We start from the raw sequence: 25,719 nt of genomic DNA on the forward strand, positions 1-25,719 counted from the left end.
ACCAAAAACAAAATAATGCTGTGTTTGAGAGATGGTAATTCATCTACGTATAAGTATTGTATAATAATTCTTTCACTTTTTATCTTAGTTTTATCCTTAAAGTGATTTTTTTTCCCCATTGCATCAACTGTTTTTCTTATTTGGAAGATTACAATAAGAAAAGATTTGGAAACTATTTCTATCATAACTATTCCTATTGGCAAAATATATCCTTCGATGATTGGAAATTGTTTAATTTTCCAAATTTTAGTCATTCTAAATATTTGTATGTAAAAATGAGATTTTTAATTAAATAAAAATTTTAAATAGAAAAAGAAGAAATTATACATTATTAATACTCTAAATAAAAGATTCAGTCACTTTTGTATATGAGAAGGGGCTTATAAAAGGCTATGTCCAAGAGGTGGTGAAAATGAGAACTGGGTCCAGATGAAGCTACTGTGATGTAAACCAATGAGTGGACGTGGCTCTCTGCAGCTCTCTCGTCTCTGTGGATGCCAAAGTACTTATATCTCCTTAGCCTACATGGAGTGGTGACTTTTGCTCACCAGAGGAACTCTATATCTAAACTGTAGGCACATTTTATAATATTTTATCCTTGGGGAGCCATGTTACATGCACTCAAGGACCTACCCTGTTACCACACAGGAAAACTCTTGCTATATTAGAGTTACACATTTGTACATTCTGTTGCTTTTCTCATTACTGCTATGTTTAAAGTCTCAATGCATTAGATATGACTATGGCATGTCAAACTCATTCTTTGGTCTCAACAACATTCATACCTCACAAAGATTCAAAGATATTACCTTACTAACCTAGAGACAGTATAATTGCACTGTTCTAAATTTTTTTATAATCATAACATATTGCTGCATGTTTTAATATTAGTAATTCATAATTGTTAAAAGAGGTTTATGGTGTAATAACTTCACTTTGAAAGACATTCTATTTTTGTTGCTTATCAAATTTAGTATATAGGTTTATAAAGTTTGCAGATGTATACTTAGAAACTATTAATCACGACTTTTTTATTCCAAGTTTCACAAGAAGTTTGCATAAAGAAAAAGATAAAACAGAGACAGACGTTCTGAACATTTTTTCAGTTGCTTCTGGCCATTTATATGAACGCTTTTTAAGGTAAGTACTTTTTTATTTAATGTTTTGAAAAGTAATATATTTACATGGTTCAAAAATAATTTTAAAAGTTTGAAATAATAAAAGAATGTACAGTAAAAATAGTCTCTCACCTATTTTTCTTGATACCTAGTTCCCTTTCCCAGATGAAACCAATATTACTATTTTCATATCCTGTCAAAGATATATATAGACAAGCAAATACATGTTTATTTTTTAACTTCTTTTTACCTAAATAATGAAGTATATACTGTTTTGCACCTTGCTTTTTTTTTTAACTTCAAATTATGAGGGAAATGTATTTTTTAAACACAGTAAAAGTTCACGAGTTTGATTAATTTGGAATATTGATGGTCTCTAAGGCGAGAATGGGCATATTTTTTAACAGTGTGGTATGTGAGAAGTATATATTGTAAATTTTCCTTTTCCAGTGCAGAAATGTCTTGTTTCATAAAAAAGTAGGAGGAAGCAGTGAGAGGAGCAAAGTATGTTTACAAACTACAGAGCTGTTTTTTAAATTTATGTAGAACGATCAGAAAGAATGCCTCAAATGCGTTTGAATATGTATTGGTATTTTAAGATGGAACTTTAAATACTTCTGTATCTTCTCCAATCAGAGGTCTAGAATAGCAAAACAGATGCCCTGTCCAGTGGATTTATCAATATAGACAGCTTATTCAATGCTTCAGGTTCTGCACACCTGTTATTAATGACAGTAGACGAGCCAATATTAGCATGTAGTTCAGTTAATCAAGACTATTTCAGACTAGCTTCTTTGTCAGCTGTAACAAAAAGCAATCAATTTAGTCTGTATCAAGCGTATGTATACAGATGCTCCTCGACTTATGGGTTACATCCCAATAAACCCATTGTAGGTTGAAAATATGTCAGAAATGCATTTAATACACCTAGCTTATTGAACATCATAGTTTAGCCTAACCTACCATAAGAGTACTCAGAACACTTAACATTATCCTATGGTTGTGCTAAATCATGTCACGCCATTGCCCAGCATCCTGAGAAGGTATCAAACCACATATTGACAGCCTGAGAAAAGCTCAGAATTCAAAATGTGAAGTACGGTTTCTACTGAATGTGTTATTGTTTTCTCATCATTGTAAAGTTAGAAATTCATAAGCTGGGGACCATCCATTAATATATATCCTTATATATTACATACTTGATGAGCAGCCATAATACTTGAAGGTCCTTCAGTCTATTTCTCCATAATTCAGTTAAAAACTTCTAATTAATAGCTTTAAATATTTAAAAGCTTTATGAAAAGTAAGATGAACTCCTATTAATGTTAACTTATTGGGTTTAATGTTCTTTTATACAGAATCATGATGCTTTCTGTTTTACGTAACACCAAAACACCAGTGAAATTCTGGTTCCTAAAAAATTATCTCTCACCAACATTTAAAGTAAGTACATTAATTAATAATTTATATTATAGATTGGTTAATGGTTGAATAATAAATTCTTTATATTATTGTAAGTTCATATAACTTCTCTTTTTTCAGAATGAGTCTTGAAATGTATATTTACTCAAATAACTATTTATATCAATTTTAAAACTTTGGTATTCAATCTTTTATCTAGCCTAGGAAAAGTTCTATACAATTTTTATTTAAAGAAGTGTTTAAAAGAACAGCAAGAGATGGCTTATTTTTAAGTAAACTCGAAATTAGAAGGATTAGTGATTTTTCATGATAATAATTCAATAAAATTTGGCAATGAAAATATGTACAGATTATCAATGAAAAGAATCCAAAGCAAGAACAGTAATATCAAGAAAATATGAACACTCTACTATAGAAAATAATTTGAATAGTACCAAAAACAATAAATTCTTTTATCTTTGTTCAGTGCATTGATTACTCTGGTAGTATGGACACTATATTTAGAAATCTGAGGCATTTTATAGTAGAAGTTTTCAGATGACCAATGTCTATTACCCTAGACTCAACCCCCACACTCCTGCTGCAAAGTATGCCCTGTCTCTTCCTATTCTCACTACAGATTAGTCAGATTCCATGAAAGTTCAGGTCTCATTTAACAATTCAAAGGAGTCCTCTTTTTCTAGACCAAAACTAGTGGTAAAAGCAGAAATGAAAATAGCCAACCATGCTTTTATTCCTTACTGTTGCCAGGCACATTGCTAACTACCTGTATTTTTCAGTCGTGTTTCATAAAGTCCTGTTACTAGAAAACTAAGATGCAGAAATTATATAACTGGCCTACACAGTTAGGAGATGTCCAAGACCATGCTTATATCCAATAATTTACTAGATAGACTCACAGAACTCAGAAAAGCAATTATACTCAAAGTTACAATTTACTACAGCAAAAGATAAAGATTAAAATCAGCAAAGTGAAGTTAGGACAGGGTCCATGGGAAACCAGATCCAGAGCTTCCAGTTGTCCTCTCCCATTGGAGTCATGTAGACAAAGCTTATTTCTTCCAGCAAAAAGTATAGCAATACACATGGAATATTGACAAGTAGGGAAGCTCGCTCAGACTGGTGTCCAGCGTTTTTATTGAAATTGACCCCTAGTCCCACCTGACAACTACCATGACTGACTTAGCCTTCAGCCCCTCTAGAGACTGAGCTGATACCTTGTGGCCCAAGGTCCCCACCGTAAATCACATCATTTGCATAGGCTCTCTGGCATGGCCCAGGGTCCCCAGGTAAATAAAGACATTTTTATCAGGCTGAACATTCCAGAAGTAGAGTTACCTCCCAGGAGAAGGGGGCCATAGGGCCCAACCTTTCTTTAGATAAGATTTGTCCTTTATAGCACAGACTTAAGATCAAACGCCTAATTAAGATCACAGCTAAGATTTGAACTCAAGCATTCTGACCTCAAAGCCAGGTGCTTAATTAACCCTTATGTAGTAGCCACTCTGGCCACCTCCAACAGCCGAGTGCTGCCTCCTGTGCTCATTTGGCAATAGACAAAAAACTGAAAAAGAGCCCATAAACATAAACAAGTTATACTAGTGTGTTACTAAATTTTTAACGTTATTCTACCAGGCAAACACTGCAAAGGGGGGATTGAAAGCTACATAAATTGTGTTTACACAATCTAAAGAATCTTTTAGCAGGAAATTATACACTGGAAATAATGCTACATCTTGATTCACTACATGGCCAAAAGTAATACTATATAGGATATTATATTTTCTGTCTTTTTGTAATTTTGTTCCTTTCCCTCAAAATTTTTATTTTTTAAAACTTTTCGGTGAAATGTATGTACAGATCATAAGTGTGCAGCTTTGATGATTTTTACAAACATAAAAGCTGTTTGTAACTGTGTATCCAGCAACCAGATACAGAAATTACTAATGGTCTAGATCTTTTTCATCCAATTTTTAAAAATATAGCTCCTCTCTTCCTTTAAATATTTGCTAAATTATATCTATTTAGGGAGTAATCCTTTCCTGACCACACTGTGTAAAATTATAATCCCTTCTGATCTGTTATGCTATATCCTTTACCTTTTAATTTTCCTCTATAGCACTATCTTCTATAAATAAATGACATTTTGTTTCTTTTTTACTTACCACCTGTAAATTGTAAGCTACTGATTTAAAGGCCATGATTTGTATCTGTTTTAGTCACTACAGTATCCCAATGGCTTCAAATACTGCCTGGCACATAGTCCATGCTCAGTGACTGTTTTTAATATATATATTTGCTGAATAAAAAACATTTTTCTAATTTCCTCTGATTTTTTTTAGATTTGAAACCAAAACAATGATTCCCAGAAACTGGTTTAATCGTAATTTCAACTTTTCAATTCACAGATAAAACATACAGTAGGGAACAGAATTTAAATCTACATTGTTATTACAGAATCAAGGAGAAAATTTAAATGTTTAATCAGCAACTAACTACAGATGAGAATTAAGAAAATAAATGGAAATTCTATATTTGCTAACCTATCTTTCCCCACTCCTTCACCATCCTCCCTCTCAATATTTGGGTTTTTAAGTGAAACTTAACCAACAGTGTATTTCATTAACTGCTCTGTTTCAAATAGAATAAGATACTCTAAGCTTATAAGACACTAAGTGAAATATAAAATGTTCAGACCACAGTAACTACCTTGTGTTTTAATTTTTGAATTAGTCATAAACCTCAAACAGGAAACTCATGTAGAGACTCTAATTTATGAGTTTACAACTCATTTTGTATTTTTTGTACATCCTCTTCATCTTTATATGATAAACCAGCATGTTGATATAAACTGTTTGATGCATAGGTGTTTCAAAATTCAGAGGTTTTTCCTTCTATGGTCAGGTATTCTCAAGTCAAACGTTGGTCGTGAAAATAGAGGAATATATATCTTAGTTAATAATAAGCTTGTTAGCTAATAGCATGTACCTATTTTTAATGTCTTTTAATGTAGTTTTATGTATACTTGTATTTTTATATTTTCCAGAATTTTCATATTTTTCATTAAGTATAAATTGTAGAAGTAGTATTTAGACATTTACCAATTATTTTTGTAACAATTTATAGTAAACGCCACCTTTTAAAGTGATATTTTTTTCCTCTAAAAAAAAATCAACTTTTTCTCCTTAAACATATGCTTTGTTGTGTGTGTGTGTGTGTGTTTTTAGGAAGTAATTCCTCACATGGCTAAGGAATATGGATTCCAATATGAACTAGTCCAGTATAGGTGGCCCCGTTGGCTTCATCAACAGACTGAAAAACAAAGGATCATTTGGGGTTACAAAATTCTTTTCCTTGATGTCCTTTTTCCCCTAGCAGTGGACAAAATCATTTTTGTTGATGCTGACCAGGTAATAAAATTAACTATTGTTTTTAATAATACTTAAACTTTTTTTACACTTCTCAGTGTAGGGACCCAGTTTATTTTGCTGTTGTTTATTATCTTCGTTGCCATGCAACCTAAACATATAAGACCTGATTGTGATATATAAGCAAAGTATCTTTTTAAAAAACAGTCAAAATTCTAGGGGTTACATCAAAGATATTATAAGAAATACCATTTTTCATTTAGGACATGGCAGTTTTCTCTCTGAAGTAATACTTTTTAAAATTTTGGTAATTAAAAAATAAATAAATACTTATATTAGCCATAATAAAAATATATGAGTTATATGAGTTTCTATGGATGTGAGCTGATATTTGTTTAAAATGAGCTAGAAAAGTTAGCACTTAAACACAACTCTCTTCTCATTCTTTCACTTTTAACAGCATTCTTTGGCATTTAGCCAATAACTGAATCCTCATCCTTCCACTTAAAGGAAAAAAAAGTTCCAAAGGCTCAAAAAAACATTACGATTCTCAGCTTTAATATATCTAAAAATTGTTATGACTTTTACTCTACCCACCTTGCATAATCATTAAGGGCAAAAAATATTTGAAAAATACACAGAATTTCTAGGAACAGTAATGTGTAAATATTAATCTTATATAAATAAAATGCACAAGTTAGTTATGTTTGGGAAAAAATGTATATTTTCAAATCTATTGGTATATTTTACTTATATTCTATACATTTTTGTGTTTTCCAAGTTGATAAATATGAATCATTATAATTAAAAACTAAGAAAACAGGCAAATGTAGGTGATGAAGTAAGCATTTCCAAACATACCTTCTAACAAAAATTTTATTTCTCCTACCTACTCCCAACACATACAGTAATATTTTTCCAGCAGGCTAAAGTGTATTAAAATATGAAACATGCTAACATAATTTCATAAAAACTCTTGATAACAGGAGATTTTTCTTTTTGATTCAAGCTAATATTTGTCAATATACAGTAATAGAGGTTCATCATAAAAAGAATTTTAAGTTACTAATACATACCTTGAGAAACTTAAAGCTATGCACTGGTGTAATATTTAATTTTTCCCAAAACACATTTTATTTAAAATACGCTGATGAAAAATGACATGTAAAATATTCTTATTAGGGAGACCTCTCATACAGACTAGGTATATAAATTTTAGGTTTCTTTTCATCTGTACGAACAAGAGAAAAAAAGAAACTTAGTAAACTCATATTACATGGAAGAATTGTGAGAACGCAGTGCTCTATATTGTTACAATACAGTAATGATGATTTGAGAGTCACATAAAAGGTGCTCATATTATTTTGTAGTCTTCATCAGAGAAACTATTTTAATTATTTAGATTGTGAGACATGACCTGAAAGAACTTAGAGATTTCGATCTGGATGGAGCTCCTTATGGGTATACTCCATTTTGTGATAGCCGCACTGAAATGGATGGATATCGTTTCTGGAAAACAGGATATTGGGCATCACATCTTTTAAGAAGGAAATACCATATCAGGTGAGAACATTCATATTTTTACCTTCTAGTAAGTAAATAACTTGTCGAATCACAATACTCAGTTCTGTTTTATAGATGTGGAAACCAAAGCACACAGTATTACGTAACATACCCAGGCTTCCACCGTTAGTACATAGCTGAGTGAGGAGTTAAACCCAAGTAATTTGGTTCAAGTAATATGTTCCTAACTACTATAGAAGATTTAAATTCGGTTTGTCTTATAACAAAAGGAAGATACCATTTTCAAAGCTGTTATTGTTTTGTAGGGCTATTTAATTTCATGAGATCTTGGAAGAATTTGAGGTGACTCTAACAGGATATGGATCCTAACAAATTTCAAACCTCTTGGAAGTAGTATTAGACATTGGGAGAAAAATTATGAAAAGATTCATTATTATTTGATCCAAGGATATCTAAAGTTAATACCATTACTGTGGACAGTCACTGGGGGAGAGTAAAAATATATAAGTAACATAGGCTATCAAGGAGGATTCACTTTTTGCAGTGCCTTATACGTAGTGGATCTCAAGAAGTTCAGGAGAATTGCGGCAGGTGACAGGCTCCGCGGCCAGTACCAAGCTCTCAGCCAAGATCCAAACAGTCTTTCAAACCTAGATCAGGTAAGTAAAATGTTCATAGAATAATTTTCAATATATAGATATAGACTGCTCAAACTTTCTGCTTGGAAACTTCAAAATCTTATACTTTCAGCCTCTTTCTATATATTTCTAGAATATCCTCTATTGGATATTTTGACTTACATGTAATTTTTTCATTTCAAGCTCAACATTTTCTCAACCAATAGTATTTTATCTCCACTTTTACACCCTAAAACCTCTTCTTCCCACAATGTGCCCATTTTCACTTACTTAACCTATCTTTTTCTTACTTGCTTGCATCATCATTTAAACATTTAAAGACATATAATCTTTAAAACAAACTCCTTTTCTCCCGTACCCCACCTTTCTACTGCCTTACATTTTGTATTACTTAACAGACACTTTTTTTTCTTCATAGTCCACTAATTAAAACTACAATGAATAATTCTACACACCCATTAGAATGGTAACGTTAAAAAGACTGACCACACCAAGTGCCGACAAGGATGTTTAGTAGCTAGGACTCTAATACATTGCTGATGAGAATGTAAAATGGTATAGCCATTTTTGAAAAGTTTGTCTATTTCTTATAAATTTAAATTTATACCTTCTGTAAATGAGCAGTCTTTCCACTTCGAGGTATTTACCCAAGAGAAATGAAAACATATGTTTACACAAAGACTTGTGCATGAATAGACATATGTGTTTAATTGTCAGACAGCATTAAGATCCCCCTTAAGATTCACGTTCATAAGGTTAAAGTGAAAGCAGCATGTTTATGTGTATCTGTGTGTGCTTTGCAAGCCACGTTCGGCTGCATGGGCATGAGTGCGGAGGTTTAGATTTAACCAGAACTTTAATTTTGCCAAGTGCATACAACTGAGTGCATGAAGCAGGGTAAGATAACTGAGAGTATATTCAAGAGATTAACTGCAGTGATTAACCATGGAAATTACACTATGTAAGGAAGGGAGCAAAGACATTAAAGGGTTAGGGACAGTAGTGGTAGGATCAATTGATTGGAGGTCCCAGTGGAGTCAAAGATTATTGATATCTGAGCACTTGATAGACTGAGCTGAAAATCCAGAGGTTGTCAGAAAGTGGGAGCATGAAATTTAACATGCAGAGGACTTGACTAAGACATGACCATGGAAGAAAGTGGCTGAACTAAGATGACAGACCAGGTTATTTAAGGAATGGATCCCAAGGAAAAGGGTTTTGGAAGGAACAGTGAAGCTTAGGTTTACAGAAAAAAAAAAAAAATTGAGCAGAAAGTACAAAGAATTCCCGTATTTCTGGGCTCTCTATTCCATTGGTTTATGTCTGCTCATTTGCCAATCCCATATTTTATTAATTACTGTAGATTTTTATAGTAAGACTACAAGTTTAATAGTATAAGTCCTCCAAGTTTGTTGTTCTTCAGTATTATGTTGGCTATTCTGGATATTTTTACATATAAAATTTAAAATTGGTTGATTGATATTCACAAAATAATTTGCTGGGACTTTGGGATTGCATTGACTCTAGAGATCATGTTGGGAAGAACTGACATCTTAACAATATTGAGTCTTCCTTTTCATAAACATGGACTATCTCTCCATTTATTTAGATGTTCCTAGATTTTTTTCATCAGAATTGTGTAGTTTTCCTCATGTAGGGGAACATATTTTATTAGATTTTTACCTCGATTTATTTCAGGGGTTTTTCAGTGCAAATATAATGATGTCGTGTTTTTTATTTCAAATTCCAGTTGTTTATTGTTAATACATAGCAGTTGACTTCTGTATATTACACGTATCCTAAAACTTTGCTATAATTACTTACTAGTTCCAGGAGTTTTTGTATTGATTCTTGGGACTTTCTACATAAATAATTCTGTCATCTGTGAGCAGTTTTACTTCCTTTCTGATTTGTATACCTTTTCTTTCCTTGTCTTGTTGCATTAGCTAGGATATCCAGTATTTATATTTAAGAGGCGCGTTGAGAGAAGAACTCTAAAATTATGAATCTTGGAGCTTAGATAGAACAGCTAATACAAGTACCCCTTGCATCCTCTGGGAGAGAGAGGAAACATGCCCTTTGCTCTACAATATAAACCAACATTCTCTGGGGAAAGGAAGGGAAGGGATCTACATCTCCTGGCATATAAACAAATATCTCTGAGAAAGATGTCTCTTAATCTCTCCAGAGGTCTCTATCTTTAACTCACTGGGCTAATTTGCTTTTTAAACATCCTTTAACCCAAGTGCCAGCAATCTTTGCTTTAGAAAGCCCTGAACATGCAGAAATGTGAAAATGTTCATGGAGCATTGTTTTCTAACAGGGAAATGAAAGGTCTCCTCAGAATCTGAAGAATGTGGTGGTGACTGATATAAGCAGTCACAGCAGGCACAAAGTGAGCGCTTCACAACCGATAGAGGTAGTCCATTTGGGGAATATAGAGTGGTGGGTGTCTGGGCCTCTTCCTTCACCTCTAATGCTCGGAGTCAATTCGAGGGCAGGTGGGAGCTTAGTTCCAGTGCATGGGTTCGTTCATGACATAAGATGAGTGGATCAAATTAAGTATTTAAAGCTTAAAAATAGAGTGATATCTCTGATTTACATGTTTTTAGGATCTGTTCATAATCTAAATGACAGCTTAAATGTCTTTTTTGCTGCAACTCTGATTTCTATACCTCTTTGTTTAAATCATTTTTTGATAGGATCTTCCCAATAATATGATTTATCAAGTTGCCATTAAGTCTCTTCCTCAAGATTGGCTGTGGTGTGAAACTTGGTGTGATGATGAATCCAAACAAAGAGCCAAAACCATTGATCTGGTATGTGTCTGTGTTATTTTTTTTTTTTTCATTTGTGTATGAGCCAGCTGTGAAACTGTTCAAATAGAAATATTTTTTTTGTTTTACAAATGGAATAGCACACTGCTGCTCAGTCTGTTGTTTACTATTATTTTACTAATCGGCAAGTATAGGGCTGTGTCAGAGGGACCCCAAGACCACCTCCAGGTTTGATGATCACTAAGAGGACTCACAAGACTAAGAATATAGTCATGCTCATGGCTATGATACGTTCCAGTGAAAGGATACAAAGCAAAGTCAGCAAAGGGAAAAGGCACATGGGTGAAGTCTAGAGAAAACCAGTTGTGGGCTTCCAAGAGCCCACTCCCTGTAAAGTTACATGGAACAAGCTTCATTCCTTAAGCTCTGAAAATTTCTACAACACATGAAATGTTGTCTACCAGGGAACCTTATCAGAAACCCAATGCCCCAGATTTTTACTGGGGCTCATCACCCCTTCTGCCTGGCACATAGCAAAATTCCCAACATTCAGAAGAAAAGCAGGTGTTCAGTATAAACCATATTGTTTGCACAGTTTAGGCACAGTGAGCCATTCTCATCAGGGAATGGTGGGAACACTCTTGAAATCGTAAGTTCCCAGATGCCAGCCAAGGGCCAGACTTGCGATATCAGTCTCAGGCTTCTTCTTTGTTAACTCTTTTCTGTACAAGGGATTTTTAAAGAAAGGCAGTGAGCTGGCTGAAATATTCATGAATTAACTGTTGACATATCAGTTTTATTCTCCTGCCAATATTTTCCCAAATAAAGATAACCAAAAGAATTCTGTCTATTTAAATTATCTTAAACATGTCTATTTTTCTTATTTTTGAGTTTTTGTTTTACATTTTTATTTTAAGCAATTTATGCTACACAGTTTAACTCTCCTAGAAATGAAATATTTCAAACTAATTTATTTACTGTGCAACTGTCTAAAATTTACATTCCAATACTATATGGTCTTCAACACTTACAAGACATTATCATTGTTTTTCAGACCTTATTGTTATTATGTGCTAATTTAAGTATAAAATAATTGTTAACAAGATCTTTGCTGAAAAAAAACTATCAAAATTTTAGAATTCACATAGTTTTGAACAAAATAAGATAGGACAATAAAATATAGGGACTTTTTTCTAGATATGTGTAGAAATGTATAGAAAAAAATAACATGCCAACATGTTAGAGTGCAACTGTAATGATAGAATGTAGCAGAAACAAGTGAGGTGGCATTGTTAAGAAGAAAGCCAGGGAATTTTCTAAAGAGAGCTTAAGGACATTACTAAAAATAACTTTTAAGATGTTGTTCAAGGTTGTGTTATAACATATAAGATTGTGACATACATTAGTTACATACAGTCTCCTTGGGATCTTTAGGAATACTTAGGTTACCTTGAACTACTGAACTGTAACAAACCCCCTAATTTCAGTGGTTTCACACTCACCCAAGTACAGATCTAACTGGGTTTCCTAACAGTGAGTATATACAGCTTCCTGTATATCATGACTCAGGAACCAGTCTCCACTCAGCTGTGGCTTCTTCATCCTCTAGGGTCCTGTCATCATCTGTATCCATCTGGCAAGTATGGCAGTCACTTGCCACATGTAGCCATTGAGCACTTAAAATGTTGCTGGTCTGAATTGAGATGTTCTGTAAGGTGTAAAATACACACTGTATTTGGAAGACTCAGTACAATAAAAAGAATGTAAAAATATCTCATTACTAATTTTTATATTGATTACATATAGACGGATAACATTTTGTATATATTGGGTTAAATAAAATACAGTATTAAAATTTATTTCACCTGTTCCTTTTCTATTTTTATATGTAGCTACTAGCACATTTTAAATTACATACGTGGTTTCCATTATATTTCCATTGGATAATACGATCTGGAGTGAAGGGGAAAAGGAGCGTAGAGAATGCATTCTGACTCCTAATTTGCCCCTTAGTGGAAATTGGTCATGGTAAGAGGAGCTGAGAAATGTCATTCCTGGATGGGAAGCTACTTCCTAGCAATAGGTCTACATAGGAAAAGGACAGGTGGCATAAATTTTTGTGGACAGCATAGCCATCTCTCCCACAAAAATACTTGAAATAAAAGTGAGAGACCATTGCTACTTTAGGTCAGCTTCTTGGGGAAAAAGTTAGGAGAATGCAGAAAATCCCAAGGAAATGTCCCTAATAAATAGAAAAAACATGAATAATGGTATAGAAGGTAAGGCTATTTTAATCCGAATTTCTCAGTCTGGGCATTATTGACATTTTGGACCACATAATGGTTGTGGTGCTGTCCTATTCATTATTGAATGTTTAGCTGCATCCCTGGCCTCTACCCACGAGATGGCAGTAGCACTCCACAAGCCCCTAGTCATGACAACCAGAAATGTCTCCAGACCTTACCAAAGCTCCCCTGAGGGGCAGGATAGCCCCATTTAAACCCCATGAATATAGACTGTAGGGGGAAAAAAAAATTAGCACAAAAACCTAAGAAAACATAGTATTTTTATTTTACAAGCTTCTTACACAAAAAGAAAATAGTTCCATTACCTGTATAAAACATATTGCCTGTAAAGTTAATTTTTGCAGAGCAAATTCTGCTTTCCACTTTGGGAATATATTACTGTAGAAAAAAATCCACAATGCAATGAACTGAAAATATTTGGTGAAGAAAAGATTAAGACAACAGGCTCATGGCTCATAACGAATGGCCTTCCCATAAGGCTTTGGAAAGGCACGTTGTAGCAACCACAAGAAAATGTCAGGTAGAAGTGAGAGTCAGGACGCATTATCTGTTAATGCTTTGTAATGAGGAAATGGATGCCTGTGTAATTTTGTCAAGTTTTTGCTCCTCCCATAGTCTTCCATAGTCTCTTCTATCTAAGTCATGGATCTACATTTTTTACTTTGCTCAAGCCAAAGACACTGGGGTCATCATTAACACCTCTTTTCTCACAACTCACAATCAAGCCATTAGCAGTTCTTGTTAGCTGTACCTTCAGATACATCCAGAATCAGATCCTTCTCAGCCTTCTCCTATACCTCTGCCTCTTACATTTAATTTTCCAAGAAACTCTATCGTAGGATCACGTGCTAAATAGTTTAAATTGATCATATATTGATCATATATGAACCTTGGAGATGATATTGTTTTAATTTCCTCCTTCGTAGATGAAGAAGCTAAGACCACCCTCACATATACACACACACGAAGTGACATGTACAAGTCTTACTCTGCCAGTAAGTGCGGAATTGACACTGTGAGGACCAAAGATTCACATCCATTTTTTTCCCCACTGTGCCTATTAAGCAGAATTGTTCAATATTTTTACAGCATGAGGTTGATGGAATACTCTGAATTTCACAACTATCAGTATTTTGACAAATTAGTTCCAGTTAAATGATTTTAAATGTAATCACAATTGCTAATTAGAACAGAAGCATATGAAGGGGAATTAATGCTTTTGCTAAAGAAACTGAAGACATCTCTAAAGGCTTACAAATGGTTTTGCCTGGGGAAAATGTAAGTATATAAAACCAGATTTTTGGTCCAAAGAAAAGGCAATAAAATATTTATTAATATAGTCTGTTCTTTATCAGAATGGTCATATATTTAGATCTCTTGTCAAAACATTTTACAAAATTGAGAAACTTCTTATGAACCATCGCAATGTCTTTAAACAATTTTTGTTTAAATTTCTGATTGAAGTATTTGCACCGAACTTATTGTTTACATAACCTATGATTTTTCATTTCATTTGATCCTTTTTCTATTAAACAAATTCCAGTATTTCAAGTTCTTAGTACCTAGAACTCTGCTTTTTATAAAATGCATTTTTTTTTTTTTTTTACTATAGTGACACAGCAGGGCCCTCAAGTATTTCTTTTATGTTTCTGGAGCATGATTTTATAATTAACAAAACTTTATTTAAACTTTTAGTGCAATAATCCCAAAACAAAGGAACCCAAACTAGAAGCTGCTGCCAGGATTGTCCCAGAATGGGTAGAGTATGATAATGAAATACGACGACTGTTAGATCACCTTGAAAACAAGAAGAAAAATGAAAGTAAGTCATCATTCTGCAGTGGTATATGAACCATATGTTGCATTGAGATTAAAATACTGTGAGCCATATTTTGCATTAAGTGAAATTAGATTACAAATTTATTTCTTAGTGAAGTTGTCAAATGATTAGGTCAGTATTTCTCTTAAGAAAGTGACATGATTAAGAATCTCATTTTTATGTGGACTAAGCTTGCAAATTTAAAACATGGATAGATAATCTATTCCTCCATAGATATGCTTTAATTCATATCACCACATAGATGAGTAGTATAGAAATAGCCCCCTGACACAAGAGAGGTAAAAAAGTAAAAAATAAAATAAAATAAAAAATGCTTCTTTGAAGATCACACTGAATTTCCCAAATAGGAAAAGCCAAGCCATGAAGTTTAATAAAAGCCTCACATAACTAGAAATATTACCTCCTATCTCCTAAATTTAACCATATAGATCATCTAGGTTTCCCCATGTGTTCCTGGTTCTCATAGCCTTACTCCTGAGCTGGTGGGTGACTTGGATTAGATTTACTTTCATTTTTTTAACTTGACATTTCATCACCTTTCATAAACCTTCAACAAATATATGCCAGATATTCTTTTAAAGCTGTTACAAACTTCTTGATTGCCTCATAATTCCCTTTTCTTGTCAAGTATCTGTCTCCCATCTAGTCTACTCTTTTTTTAAAAATAGCACTGAGCTCCTGTTGTGTTTCAGTCAGTTTGTTAGAGACTTTCACAGGCTGTGATTGTTAATCCTCACAATAATTTTTCCAGTAGATCAGAATATAATTTTTATTTTCCTCAGCTTTGTTTTTTAGGCAAGCTGAAATGATTACATATAAACTGTCTCATGTATACATGACATTGTGTTTCGTCTTGACTTGTGTTTTCCTTAACAAAACCAGTGTGGTATTTATTGTCTGAGAAGTTCTGTATTTAAAACACATCCATGTATTTTTAATTAACTAGTAGAAAGATACCATTGCAATACAGAAGAAAGATATTCCATAGTGATAAAACTTTTTAAAGAAAGAAAAAGATAAAGAAGATAAGGAGAGAGAGAAGGAAAGAAAGCAGAAAAAGGTGAAAATTTACATAATTAACTCACAAAAATTAAATGCACAGAACACTGAAATATGAAATGTTTCTCTTATCAAATTGAAAAGATATAAGGTTTAATAATACCCAGTGATAATGAGGGTATTGACAAGTGAGCATTCTCATATACACAAATATAGTAGCTGTATAAATGAGGGAAATGTTAAAATGTGTATAAAAACTACATATGCCTTTTGACCAAGCAACTCACTTGAAAAAATGTATATTTAAAAAAGAAAAATGACATGTCATAGCATAAATGATTGTTACAGCATTGTTTTTAGTAATGAAATAGAAATAATCTTTTCATCTGTATTTATTACATAAACATTGGTACATACAATGAAATATAGTGTAGCCTTCCAAGAGACTTGCTAACAGCATGTTTTTAAAAAAATTGGTTATAGAATTTTATATGATCGACCCAATCTTAAAAATTACATGCCCATGTGTATGTTTATGTGTGGTTATGTGTATTAATAAGTTTTACAAAAGATATTTTTGGTTTCTTAATTTTTAATTACAAATGTAAGTCATATTTATTATGAACATTAAAACAACATTGAATATATAGAATAAAATTAGAAGTCCTATGTTACTTCAGCCCAAAGAGGCAACTGTTTTTAAGTTTATAGCATACCTTCTTTTATAACTTTGCAGTTCTCTTTTTATAAATTGTATTAGCTTGCTGGGGTTGCTGTAAAAGTTCCACAAACTAGGTGGCTTAAACAAAAGAAATTTTTTTTTTTTGTCTCCCACTTCTGGAAGATGGATGTCCAAGATCAAAGTGTCATCAGGGTTAGTGCCTTCTGAGGGCTATGAGGGAAGGATCTGTTCCCAGCATTTCTCCTTTGCTTTTGAAATAGCTGTTTTATTCTTATGTCTCTTCTTCCATTATCTTTCCTCTGTACTTGTCTAGGTCCCAGTTTCCTCTTCCTATAAAGACACGGGTTATGTTGGATTAGGTCCCACCCTAATGACCTCATTTGAATTTGATCACCTCTGTAAAGATCCTCTATCCAAATAATGTTGCATTCTGAGGTATTAGAGGTTAGGATTCCAGCATATGAATTTTGGGGGATACAATTCAACCTATAATGTGAATGGAATTGAGAATTCTGTCATATATTTAAGGGTTATTTGCATTCTGGTTTTCAACTGTTTATTCTCATTCTTTGCCCATCTTTTCTAGAGGATCGTTGCCTAATACTGGAAAAAAATTAATATTTATTCCACAGATTTGTGTTGCCACCTTTAGCTGTCATACACTAAATTTATGTGTTATTTAGGTTTCATTTCATACTTTGTATTCCATTCCATTGTTTTCCATCTATACATGGGTCTGTTACTACTTTAACTATTGAGGATTTATACTATGTTTTAATATTGAGTAGGGCTTTTCACCCCTCGTTGTTATTTTTTATTGTTTTCCTGGGTGTTCCTATTCGTTTATTTTTCCATACCTGCCTTAGAATCATTTTATCTAGTTCCTCAATTTTTTTTTTTTTTTTTTTTTGAAGGAGAGGAGGTGGTGGGTGGGTGGGAGAGACAGAGGGAAGACTACATTAAATCAGGCAGCCCAGGGAGTATTGACATCTTCATGAAATTTTCTTCCCATCTAGATCATGTCTCTTTCTGCATGTTCAGTCCAGCTTTCTTTTGTCAAATCATAATATTTTAATCATACAGTTTTTATACATAGCTTTTTAAGATTATTCCTAGGTATTTATTTTGTCTTTGTCTTTTCGTTACTACTATAAATGGGATTTTCTCTTTCAGTATATCTTCTTACTGGTAGTCGCTAGTATATAGAAAGACTATTGTTTTCTGTGTATGAATTTTTATTTTTGTGATGATACTGAATTCTGACATTTACAGTAATGTTTCCATTGATTCTCTTGATTTCCAGGAATACATATATCTTATCTGCAAGCACAGATGCGTTTTTTTTCTTCCCTTCTAATCTTTCTATCTCATATTGCTTTTTCTTCTCTAATTGCTATCGCAGATGTATACAATACAATGTTAAATAACAGTGGCGGTAGTAGGCCTCTTTTTTCCCACTTTGCCTACGCAATCTCTGTGTTTACCCATTAAGTAATAGCTAATGGGTAATGGACTAAAAAATTATATTTTACTATGTTAAGAAAATATTCTTGATTCCTATTTTAATAAATATTTGTATCAACTCCCTAACAGAAATAGAGGTGACTATATTATTTTTACTTGGATTTATTAATAATAGATTTCCTAATTTTAAATCATTATTCCTAATATTGAATCATCCTTGTATTCTTAGGATAAATTGTACTTGATCATTACCTTTATTCTTTTTTAAAATATTAAGATATAGTTGATATGTAACATTAATTTCAGGTTTACAACACAGTGATTTGATATTTGTATAGGAAAAATATCATAAGTCTAATATTCATTACCATACATAATTCCAAAATTTTTTTCATGTGATGAGAACTTTTAAGATTTCTCTTAGCAGCTTTTACGTACACAATGAAGTATTAACTACAATCACCATGCTGTGCATTACACCCCCATGCCTTATTTATAACTAGACGGTTGTACCTTTTGACTCACTTCACCAATTTTGCCCATCCCCTTTCCCCACCTCAGGCAACCAGCTTAGATTATTGGTGTTTTATTTTTTAATTCTGTATGTAAATGAAATCATTTCTTTGTCTGATTTATTTTACTTAGCATAATGACCTTAAGTTCCATCCCTTTTTTCACAAATGGCAGGGTTTCCTCCTTTTTCATGCCTGAAGAATATTCCATTTTTTATCCATCAATTCATCAGTGAACATTTAGGTCGTTTCCATTTCTTGGCTGTTTTTTATAATTGTTTTTCTATGGAGACATTGGTTAACAAAATCCAGTAAGTTTCACCTGTACACTTTAACAGTAAGGCATATATATTTACACTGTGTGTTCACCTCCTATAGTTAGATTTCTTTCTGTCACCACCTTTTGTGTGTGGTGATAGATGACAGTCTCATTTCATTCTTTTGCAGGCGGCTTTCCAGTTTTTCCAGCATCAGGCTTTCCTTTCTCCACTGTATTTTTTTTTTTTTGGCTTTTTTTTTTTGTCAAAATTACTTGCCCATATAAATATGGATTTACTTCTGGACTCTTGGTTTCGTTCCTCTGGTTTGTGTGTCTGTTTTTCTGCTAATACCATGCTGTTTTGATTACTGCTGCTTTGTAGTATAATTTGAAGTCATGCAGAGTGATGCCTCCGGCCTCGTTCTATTTTCTCATGATGGCTTTGGCAGTTTGGGGTCTTTTGTGCTTCCATACAAATCTGATGATTTTTCTATTTCTTTAAAAACTGCTGATGGGATTTTGATGGGGATTGCATTAAATCTGTATAATGCTTAAGATAATATGGTCATTTTAACTATGTTGATTCTTCTAATCTAAGAACATGGAATATCTTTGTATCTTCTTCGATTTCTTTTAATAGGGTCTTGTAGTTTTCATTATATAGGTCCTTCACATATTTCATTAGATTTATTCCTAGGTATTTTATTCTTTTTGTTGCAATTGCAAAAAATTATTTTTTCTATTTCTTTTTCTGACACTTTATTATTAGAATATAGGAATGCTATGAATCTTTGAACATTGATTTTGTATCCTGAAACTTTACTGTATTTGCTTATTGTTTCTAACAGTGTTCTTGTGGAGTCTTTAGGGTTTTCTATAGAGAAAATCATGTCATCCGTAAATAGTGACTGTTTGACGACTTCATTTCCTATTTGGATGCCTTCTGTATCTTTCTCTTGCCTGATGGCACTTGCTAGGACCTCTAATGTTATATTGAATAATAGTGGACAGCCTTGCCTTGTTCCTGATCTTGGAAGGTTTTAGTTTTTCTTCATTAAGTAAAATGTTGGCTGAAGGTTTGTCACATACGGCCTTTATTATGTTAAGGTTTTGTCCTTCTGTACTGATTTTGTTAAGTGTTTTGATCATAAATGGTGCTATATCTTGTCAAAGGCTTTTTCTGCATCTATTGATATGATCATATTTTTTTAATTTGTTTATGCAGTGTATCACATTAATCGATTTCCATATGTTGAACCATCCTGTGCTTCTGGGATGAACCCCACTTGATCGTGGTATACAATACTTTTAATAAATTGCTGTATTCGGTTCACTAGTATCTTATTTAGGATTTTTGCATCTGTGTTCATGAGAGATATTGGTGTGTAGGCTTCTTTTTTGTGTGTTATCTTAACCAGGTTTTGGTATCAGGGTAATATTGACCTCATAAAATGAGTTGGGAATTATTGCCTCCACTTTGATTTTTTGGAAGAGTTTGAGAATAGGTATTAAATCTTTGAATGTTTGGTAGAATTCACTAATGAAGCCACCTGGTCCTGTATTTTTACTTTTTGATAGATTTTTGATGATTGTTTCCATTTCCATACTGTTGATTGGTCTGTTTAGATTTTCCAGTTCTTCTTGATTGATTCTAGGAAGGTTCCATTTTTCTAAGTACTGGTCCATTTCTTCTAGGTTATTAAATTTGGCGTTATATACTTTTTCATAGTATTCTTGTATGATCCTTTGTATTTCAGTGATATCAGTTGTATTTTTCCCTCTTTCATCCCTGATTTTGTTTATTTGTGTCCTTTCTTTTTTCTTTAGTAAGTCTAGCCAGGGTTTTATTAATTTCATTAACCTTCTCAAAGAACCAGCTCTTTGCAGCATTTATTTTTCTGTCGTATTTTGTTTTCAATTTCATTTATTTCTGCTCTAATTTTGATTATTTCTTTCCATCTGCTGACTTTAGGTTTCATTTGTTTTTCCTTTTCTAGTTTTTTAAGATGAAGCATTAGCTCATTTATTTGGGCTCGTTCTCGTTTTTGGAGATAGGCCTGTAATGATAAGAACTTTCCTCTTATGACCACTTTTGCCATGTGCCAAAAGATTTGATATGTTGTACTGTCATTATCATTTGTTTCTATGTATCTTTCGATCTCTCTTTTTCTTTCTTCTCTGACCCAGTTATTCTTCAGTAGCATGTTGTTTAATCTCCATGTATTTGTGGTTCTTCCTGCTTTCTTTCTCTAGTTGATCTCTAGTTTCAAAGCATTATGATCAGAAAATATGGTCGGTATGATTTCAACCCCTTTATATTTGTTGAGGCTATTTCTGTGTCCCAATATTTGGTCGATTCTCTAGAATATTCCATGTACACTAGAGAAGAATGTATAAGCAGCTGTTTTGGGATGAAAGGCTCTGTAAATGTCAATTATATCCAGTTGGTCTAATATGTCATATAAAGATGTTATTTCCTTATTGATTTTTTGTTTGGATGATCGGTCTATATCTGACAGTGGGGTATTTAAGTCCTCTACTATGATAGTGTTTTGTATCATACAGTAGTTCTGTTTTTAAAATTTCGAGGAACCTTTATACTGATTTCCATAGTAAACAGGCTGCACCAAATTATATTCCTATCAACAGTGTACAAGCCTTCCCTTTTTTCCACATTCTTTCTGTTAATTCTTTTTGATAATTAGATAGCCATTCTATCAGGTATGAGGTGATACATATCTCATCATGATTTTGATTTGTATTTCTCCGATGATTAGTAATGTTGAGCACTTTTTCTTGTAACTTAACTGTTGGCCATCTGTATGCCTTTGGAGAAATGTCTATACAGGTCCTTTGCCCTTTTGGTAAAAATTGGATTACTTTTCTACTGTTGAGTTGTATCAGTTCTTTATGTATTTTGGATATTAACCCCTTATCACATTCATGATTTGCAAATATTTTCTGCCATTCCATAGATTGTCTTTTCATATTGTTGGTTGTTTCCTTTGCTGTGCAGAAACTTTTTAGTTTGATATAGTCCCATTTATTTACTTTTACTTTTGTTGCCTTTGCTTTTGGTGTCAAAAATCATCACCGAGACCAATGTCAACAAGTTTACCACCTGATTTTTCACCTAAGAGCTTTATGGTTTCCAGGTCTAATATTGATGTCTTTAATCTATTTTGAGTTAATGTTTGTGTACAATGGAAGATAGTGATCTAGATTCATTCTTTTTTGTGTGGCTGTCCATTTGTTCCAGCATGATTTATCGAAGAGACTGTCTTTCTTCATTGTATATTCTTAGGTCCTTTGTTGTAAATTAATTGACCATTTACGCATGGGTTTATTTCTCAGCTGTTCGTCCTGTTTCGTTGATCTGTGTGTTTGTCTTTATGCCAATACTATGCTGTTCTGATTACTGTAGCTTTGTGATATAGTTTGAAATTGGAAAGCATGATGCCTAGAGCTTTGTTTTTTCTTAAGATTGTTTTAGCTATTCAGTGTCTTTTTGGTTCTATACAAACTTTAGGATGGTTTATTTCTGTGAAAAATGCCAGAGGAGTTTTGGTAGGGATTTTGTTGAACCTGTGGATTGCTTTGTGTAGATGCACATTTTAACAACACTAATTATCCTAATCCATGAGCATGGAATATCTTTCTATTTGTGTCTTCGATGTCTTATAGTTTTCAATGTTACAAGTCTTTCACCTCATTGATTAAATTTATTTCTAGGTGTTTTATTCTTTTTGATGCAACCGTAAATGGGATTTTCTCAATTTTTCTTTCTGATGGCTTATTAGTGTGTAGAAATGCAATAGATTTCTGTATAGTGACTTTGTATCTTGCGGCTTTACTGAATTTGCTTATTCTAACAGTTTTTGGTGGAGTCTTTAGGGTTTTCTATATATAATATGTCATCAGCAAATAGTGACAGTTTTACTTCTTCCTTTCCAATTTGGTTGCCTTGTATTCCTTTTTCTTACCTAATTGCTATGGCTAGGACTTCAGTACAGTGTTAAATAAAAGTGGCAATAGTGGGCATCTCTGTCTTGTTCCTGATCTTAAAGGAAAAGCTCATAGGTTTTCATTGTTCAATATGAGGTTAGATGTGGGCTCGTCGTCTTAATATGGCCTGTGTTATGTTGAGATATGTTTCCTCTGTACCCACTTTTTTGGGAGTTTTTATAAATGGATCATGAATTTGGTCAATTGTTTTTTCTGCAGCTACTGAAATTGTTTTCATCCTTCATTTTATTAATGCGGTATATCATATTGATTGATTTCTGGATGTTGAACCATCCTTGCATTCATGAAATAAATCCCACTTGATCATGGTGTATGATCCCTTTAATGTATTGTTGAATTTGGTTTGCTAATATTTTATTGAGAATTTTTACATACTTGTTTATCAGGAATATTGGCCTGAATCTTATGGTATCCTTTGGTTTTTGTATTAGGGTTATGCTGGCCTTGCAAAATTACTTTTGGAAGTATCCCTTCATCTTTTATTTTTTGGAAGTTCAAGAAGGATTGGTATTGATTCTTATTTAAATGTTCAGCAGAATTCACCAGTGATGCTATCTGGTCCTTGACTTTTGTTAAGAGGTTTTTGTTTACTGATTCGGTCTCCTTATAGTAAGTGGTCAGTTCAGATTTTCTATTTCTTCTTTATTCAGTATTGGTAGGTTGTATGTTTTTAGGAATGTATCCATTTTTCCTACATTGTCCAGCTTGTTGACATATAGTTATTCCTAACAGTCTCTTATGATCCTTCATATTTCTGTGGTTACATTTTCTTTTTATATTCCCCTCAGTATTTTGGGATTTTTTTTTTTTTTACTTTTATTTTTAACCCTTTTATTAGTCTTTTTGAGAGGGGAAGTCACATCCTAATTTCCAACAGATCTTTCTTTTCCCTGCTTTCCCTGCTCCCTTTGAGTTTCAGTTCTTGTTTTATGGCTTCATCGATTTTTTAGATATCTCTAAAAAATATTCATTGGAATTATTTTAAGTATTTCTTTGGTTCTCTTAACTTTGTTTCCATCGTGTGAATCATTTTTTGCGATCATCTTTGTCATCTTTTTTTTGTTTTTATATTTTGTTATTGGTCTTCCTCAAATCCCTGGAGATCCTTGGCTCTTTGTATATAAGAATGAACAACTAGACTGATTAATATAGATACCTGGCATAGGTTTCTTATGCCATGTAAATGTGTGTTTCGCCAATAGGCTTCTTCTCTGAATGGGAGGATTAATTGGTAGTTCTAGGTACATTAGCATGGTGTAAAACTGACAGGCTCCCCTCTAGATGAATGGCCACACACCACCCTACCCAAAAGATGAGGGTACTTTACTCAAGGCATCAACACCCATACAAAAATATCTACCTGTCTATATCTAGCTCTCTTTTACCCTCTCTCTGCCTCTGTGCTTCCCCCACCCCACTCCCACCCATAGATTGTTCAGTTTGTTTTCAAGAATAGTCTTCTGCTTTTTCTCTTGGAATAAACAGTTGTCAGATTCACTTGGATGCACTAGGAAGAATGAGAGTGGGGAGCTGACAGGCACAGATTTCCCAGAGTGCTTCAGTTAATTGCTTCGCTGACTTACTCCCCACCAGTGTTTTCTGTTAGGAGGCTATCCCAGCCTCCTCTGTCAGGCATATCAACTCATCATCGGAGCTGTTTGTTGATTTCCATTTCTAGAAATCCATCGACATTTCTGCTCCAATGATGTGTCACATAACCACTTCTCCTATTATTAGTTATTCCCTTTTATATTTATTTTTCAAGTGGAATTTAGTGGAGAAACATAGTCTGCCATCTTGAATTATGGAACAGGTAGCATTTAAGTTGTATTTTCATCAGTTTCTACCTGAAAATACGATTTTGTATTCTAAGTGTTCTTAAATCCATGTGACAGCTCAGTGGTGCAGAAGGAAACCATTTTGTCTCTAAGAGCCTTCGCTAGTATCGATTCTCGCATTTGTATAGTACGTAGGTCTATCTTTGAATACTCTCTCCTCCCGTCGTAGAAGAGGACCACATATGTCTCATGCTCTGTTGTTCCATTACATTAATGATAGGAAACTTCGTGTATGGTGAGTAATTTGTATTTTTCAAGGTTTCCATTGCCAGGCAGAATGCTAGGTCCTAGAGGTAACAGAGATAAATAAGGTATGGTCCTTGTGCTCATAGGTTCATGAGAATTCACTGCTAGGTGGTAAAAAGGCAGATCTTTATGATACAATACAGTAGATGCCATAACGTACAAGGATTTATTCTCATGCCACATAATGAAGCAAATGGGTACTAAAATAACAAAAGGATCTTCAGTCAGTACCTGTGCTTTTTGCATCTCCTCTACAACAGTGAGATTTAAGCTAATTTTATATTTAAGATATCAAGAACTAAATAAACTTTCCTCCCCTGCAGTTTTGGCACACGATGAACTCTAGCACTGGCTTCTATAAGAAGATAAAAATGACCAGAAATCTGCCACCTGCTGGGGAAGTGTGGAACTACTGCTAAGACTTTTGGAAGTTTCATTAAAGATCAGTGGAATATTCTTCAATTTAAAAATACATGTACTTAAAGTATTAAATAATTTAAGTTATATGAGAAATGACCATTGAGTATTTAAAACTAGATTATTCCTTTTTTTCTGATTGCTTAAAACAGTGGCTTTTCACCAGTTAAAGTGATATTTTTCCAGGTAACCCAATAGAACATATTTGACTCATGGGGATTTAGCAAACCATCTACATCTTTGTGTATTCCAGCTCTTTGTATATTCATATTTTCTTACAGAA

General features: G+C 33.3%; 1 protein-coding gene across 3 annotated transcripts in view; it reads left to right on the forward strand.

Annotated features, from left to right (window-relative positions):
• The window catches only part of UGGT2 (UDP-glucose glycoprotein glucosyltransferase 2), a 139,337-nt gene extending 113,618 nt beyond the window's left edge, over nucleotides 1–25,719 (forward strand). Inside the window, exons 32-40 of one of the 3 annotated variants that reach the window (XM_036228871.1) lie at nucleotides 1,042–1,140; nucleotides 2,477–2,561; nucleotides 5,768–5,950; nucleotides 7,311–7,471; nucleotides 7,977–8,091; nucleotides 10,394–10,489; nucleotides 10,773–10,889; nucleotides 14,849–14,975; nucleotides 25,343–25,719. In XM_036228871.1, coding sequence (XP_036084764.1) covers nucleotides 1,042–1,140; nucleotides 2,477–2,561; nucleotides 5,768–5,950; nucleotides 7,311–7,471; nucleotides 7,977–8,091; nucleotides 10,394–10,489; nucleotides 10,773–10,889; nucleotides 14,849–14,975; nucleotides 25,343–25,365 — 1,006 coding nt within the window. In that variant the 3' untranslated portion in view covers nucleotides 25,366–25,719. Of the gene's footprint in view, nucleotides 1–1,041; nucleotides 1,141–2,476; nucleotides 2,562–5,767; nucleotides 5,951–7,310; nucleotides 7,472–7,976; nucleotides 8,092–10,393; nucleotides 10,490–10,772; nucleotides 10,890–14,848; nucleotides 15,020–25,342 lie in introns of those variants that run through there. The other 2 variants (XM_016158624.2, XM_016158623.2) reach the window with 2 other exon arrangements.

Source organism: Rousettus aegyptiacus, unplaced genomic scaffold, assembly GCF_014176215.1.
Source record: "Rousettus aegyptiacus isolate mRouAeg1 unplaced genomic scaffold, mRouAeg1.p scaffold_m13_p_11, whole genome shotgun sequence".
NCBI lineage: Eukaryota > Metazoa > Chordata > Mammalia > Chiroptera > Pteropodidae > Rousettus > Rousettus aegyptiacus.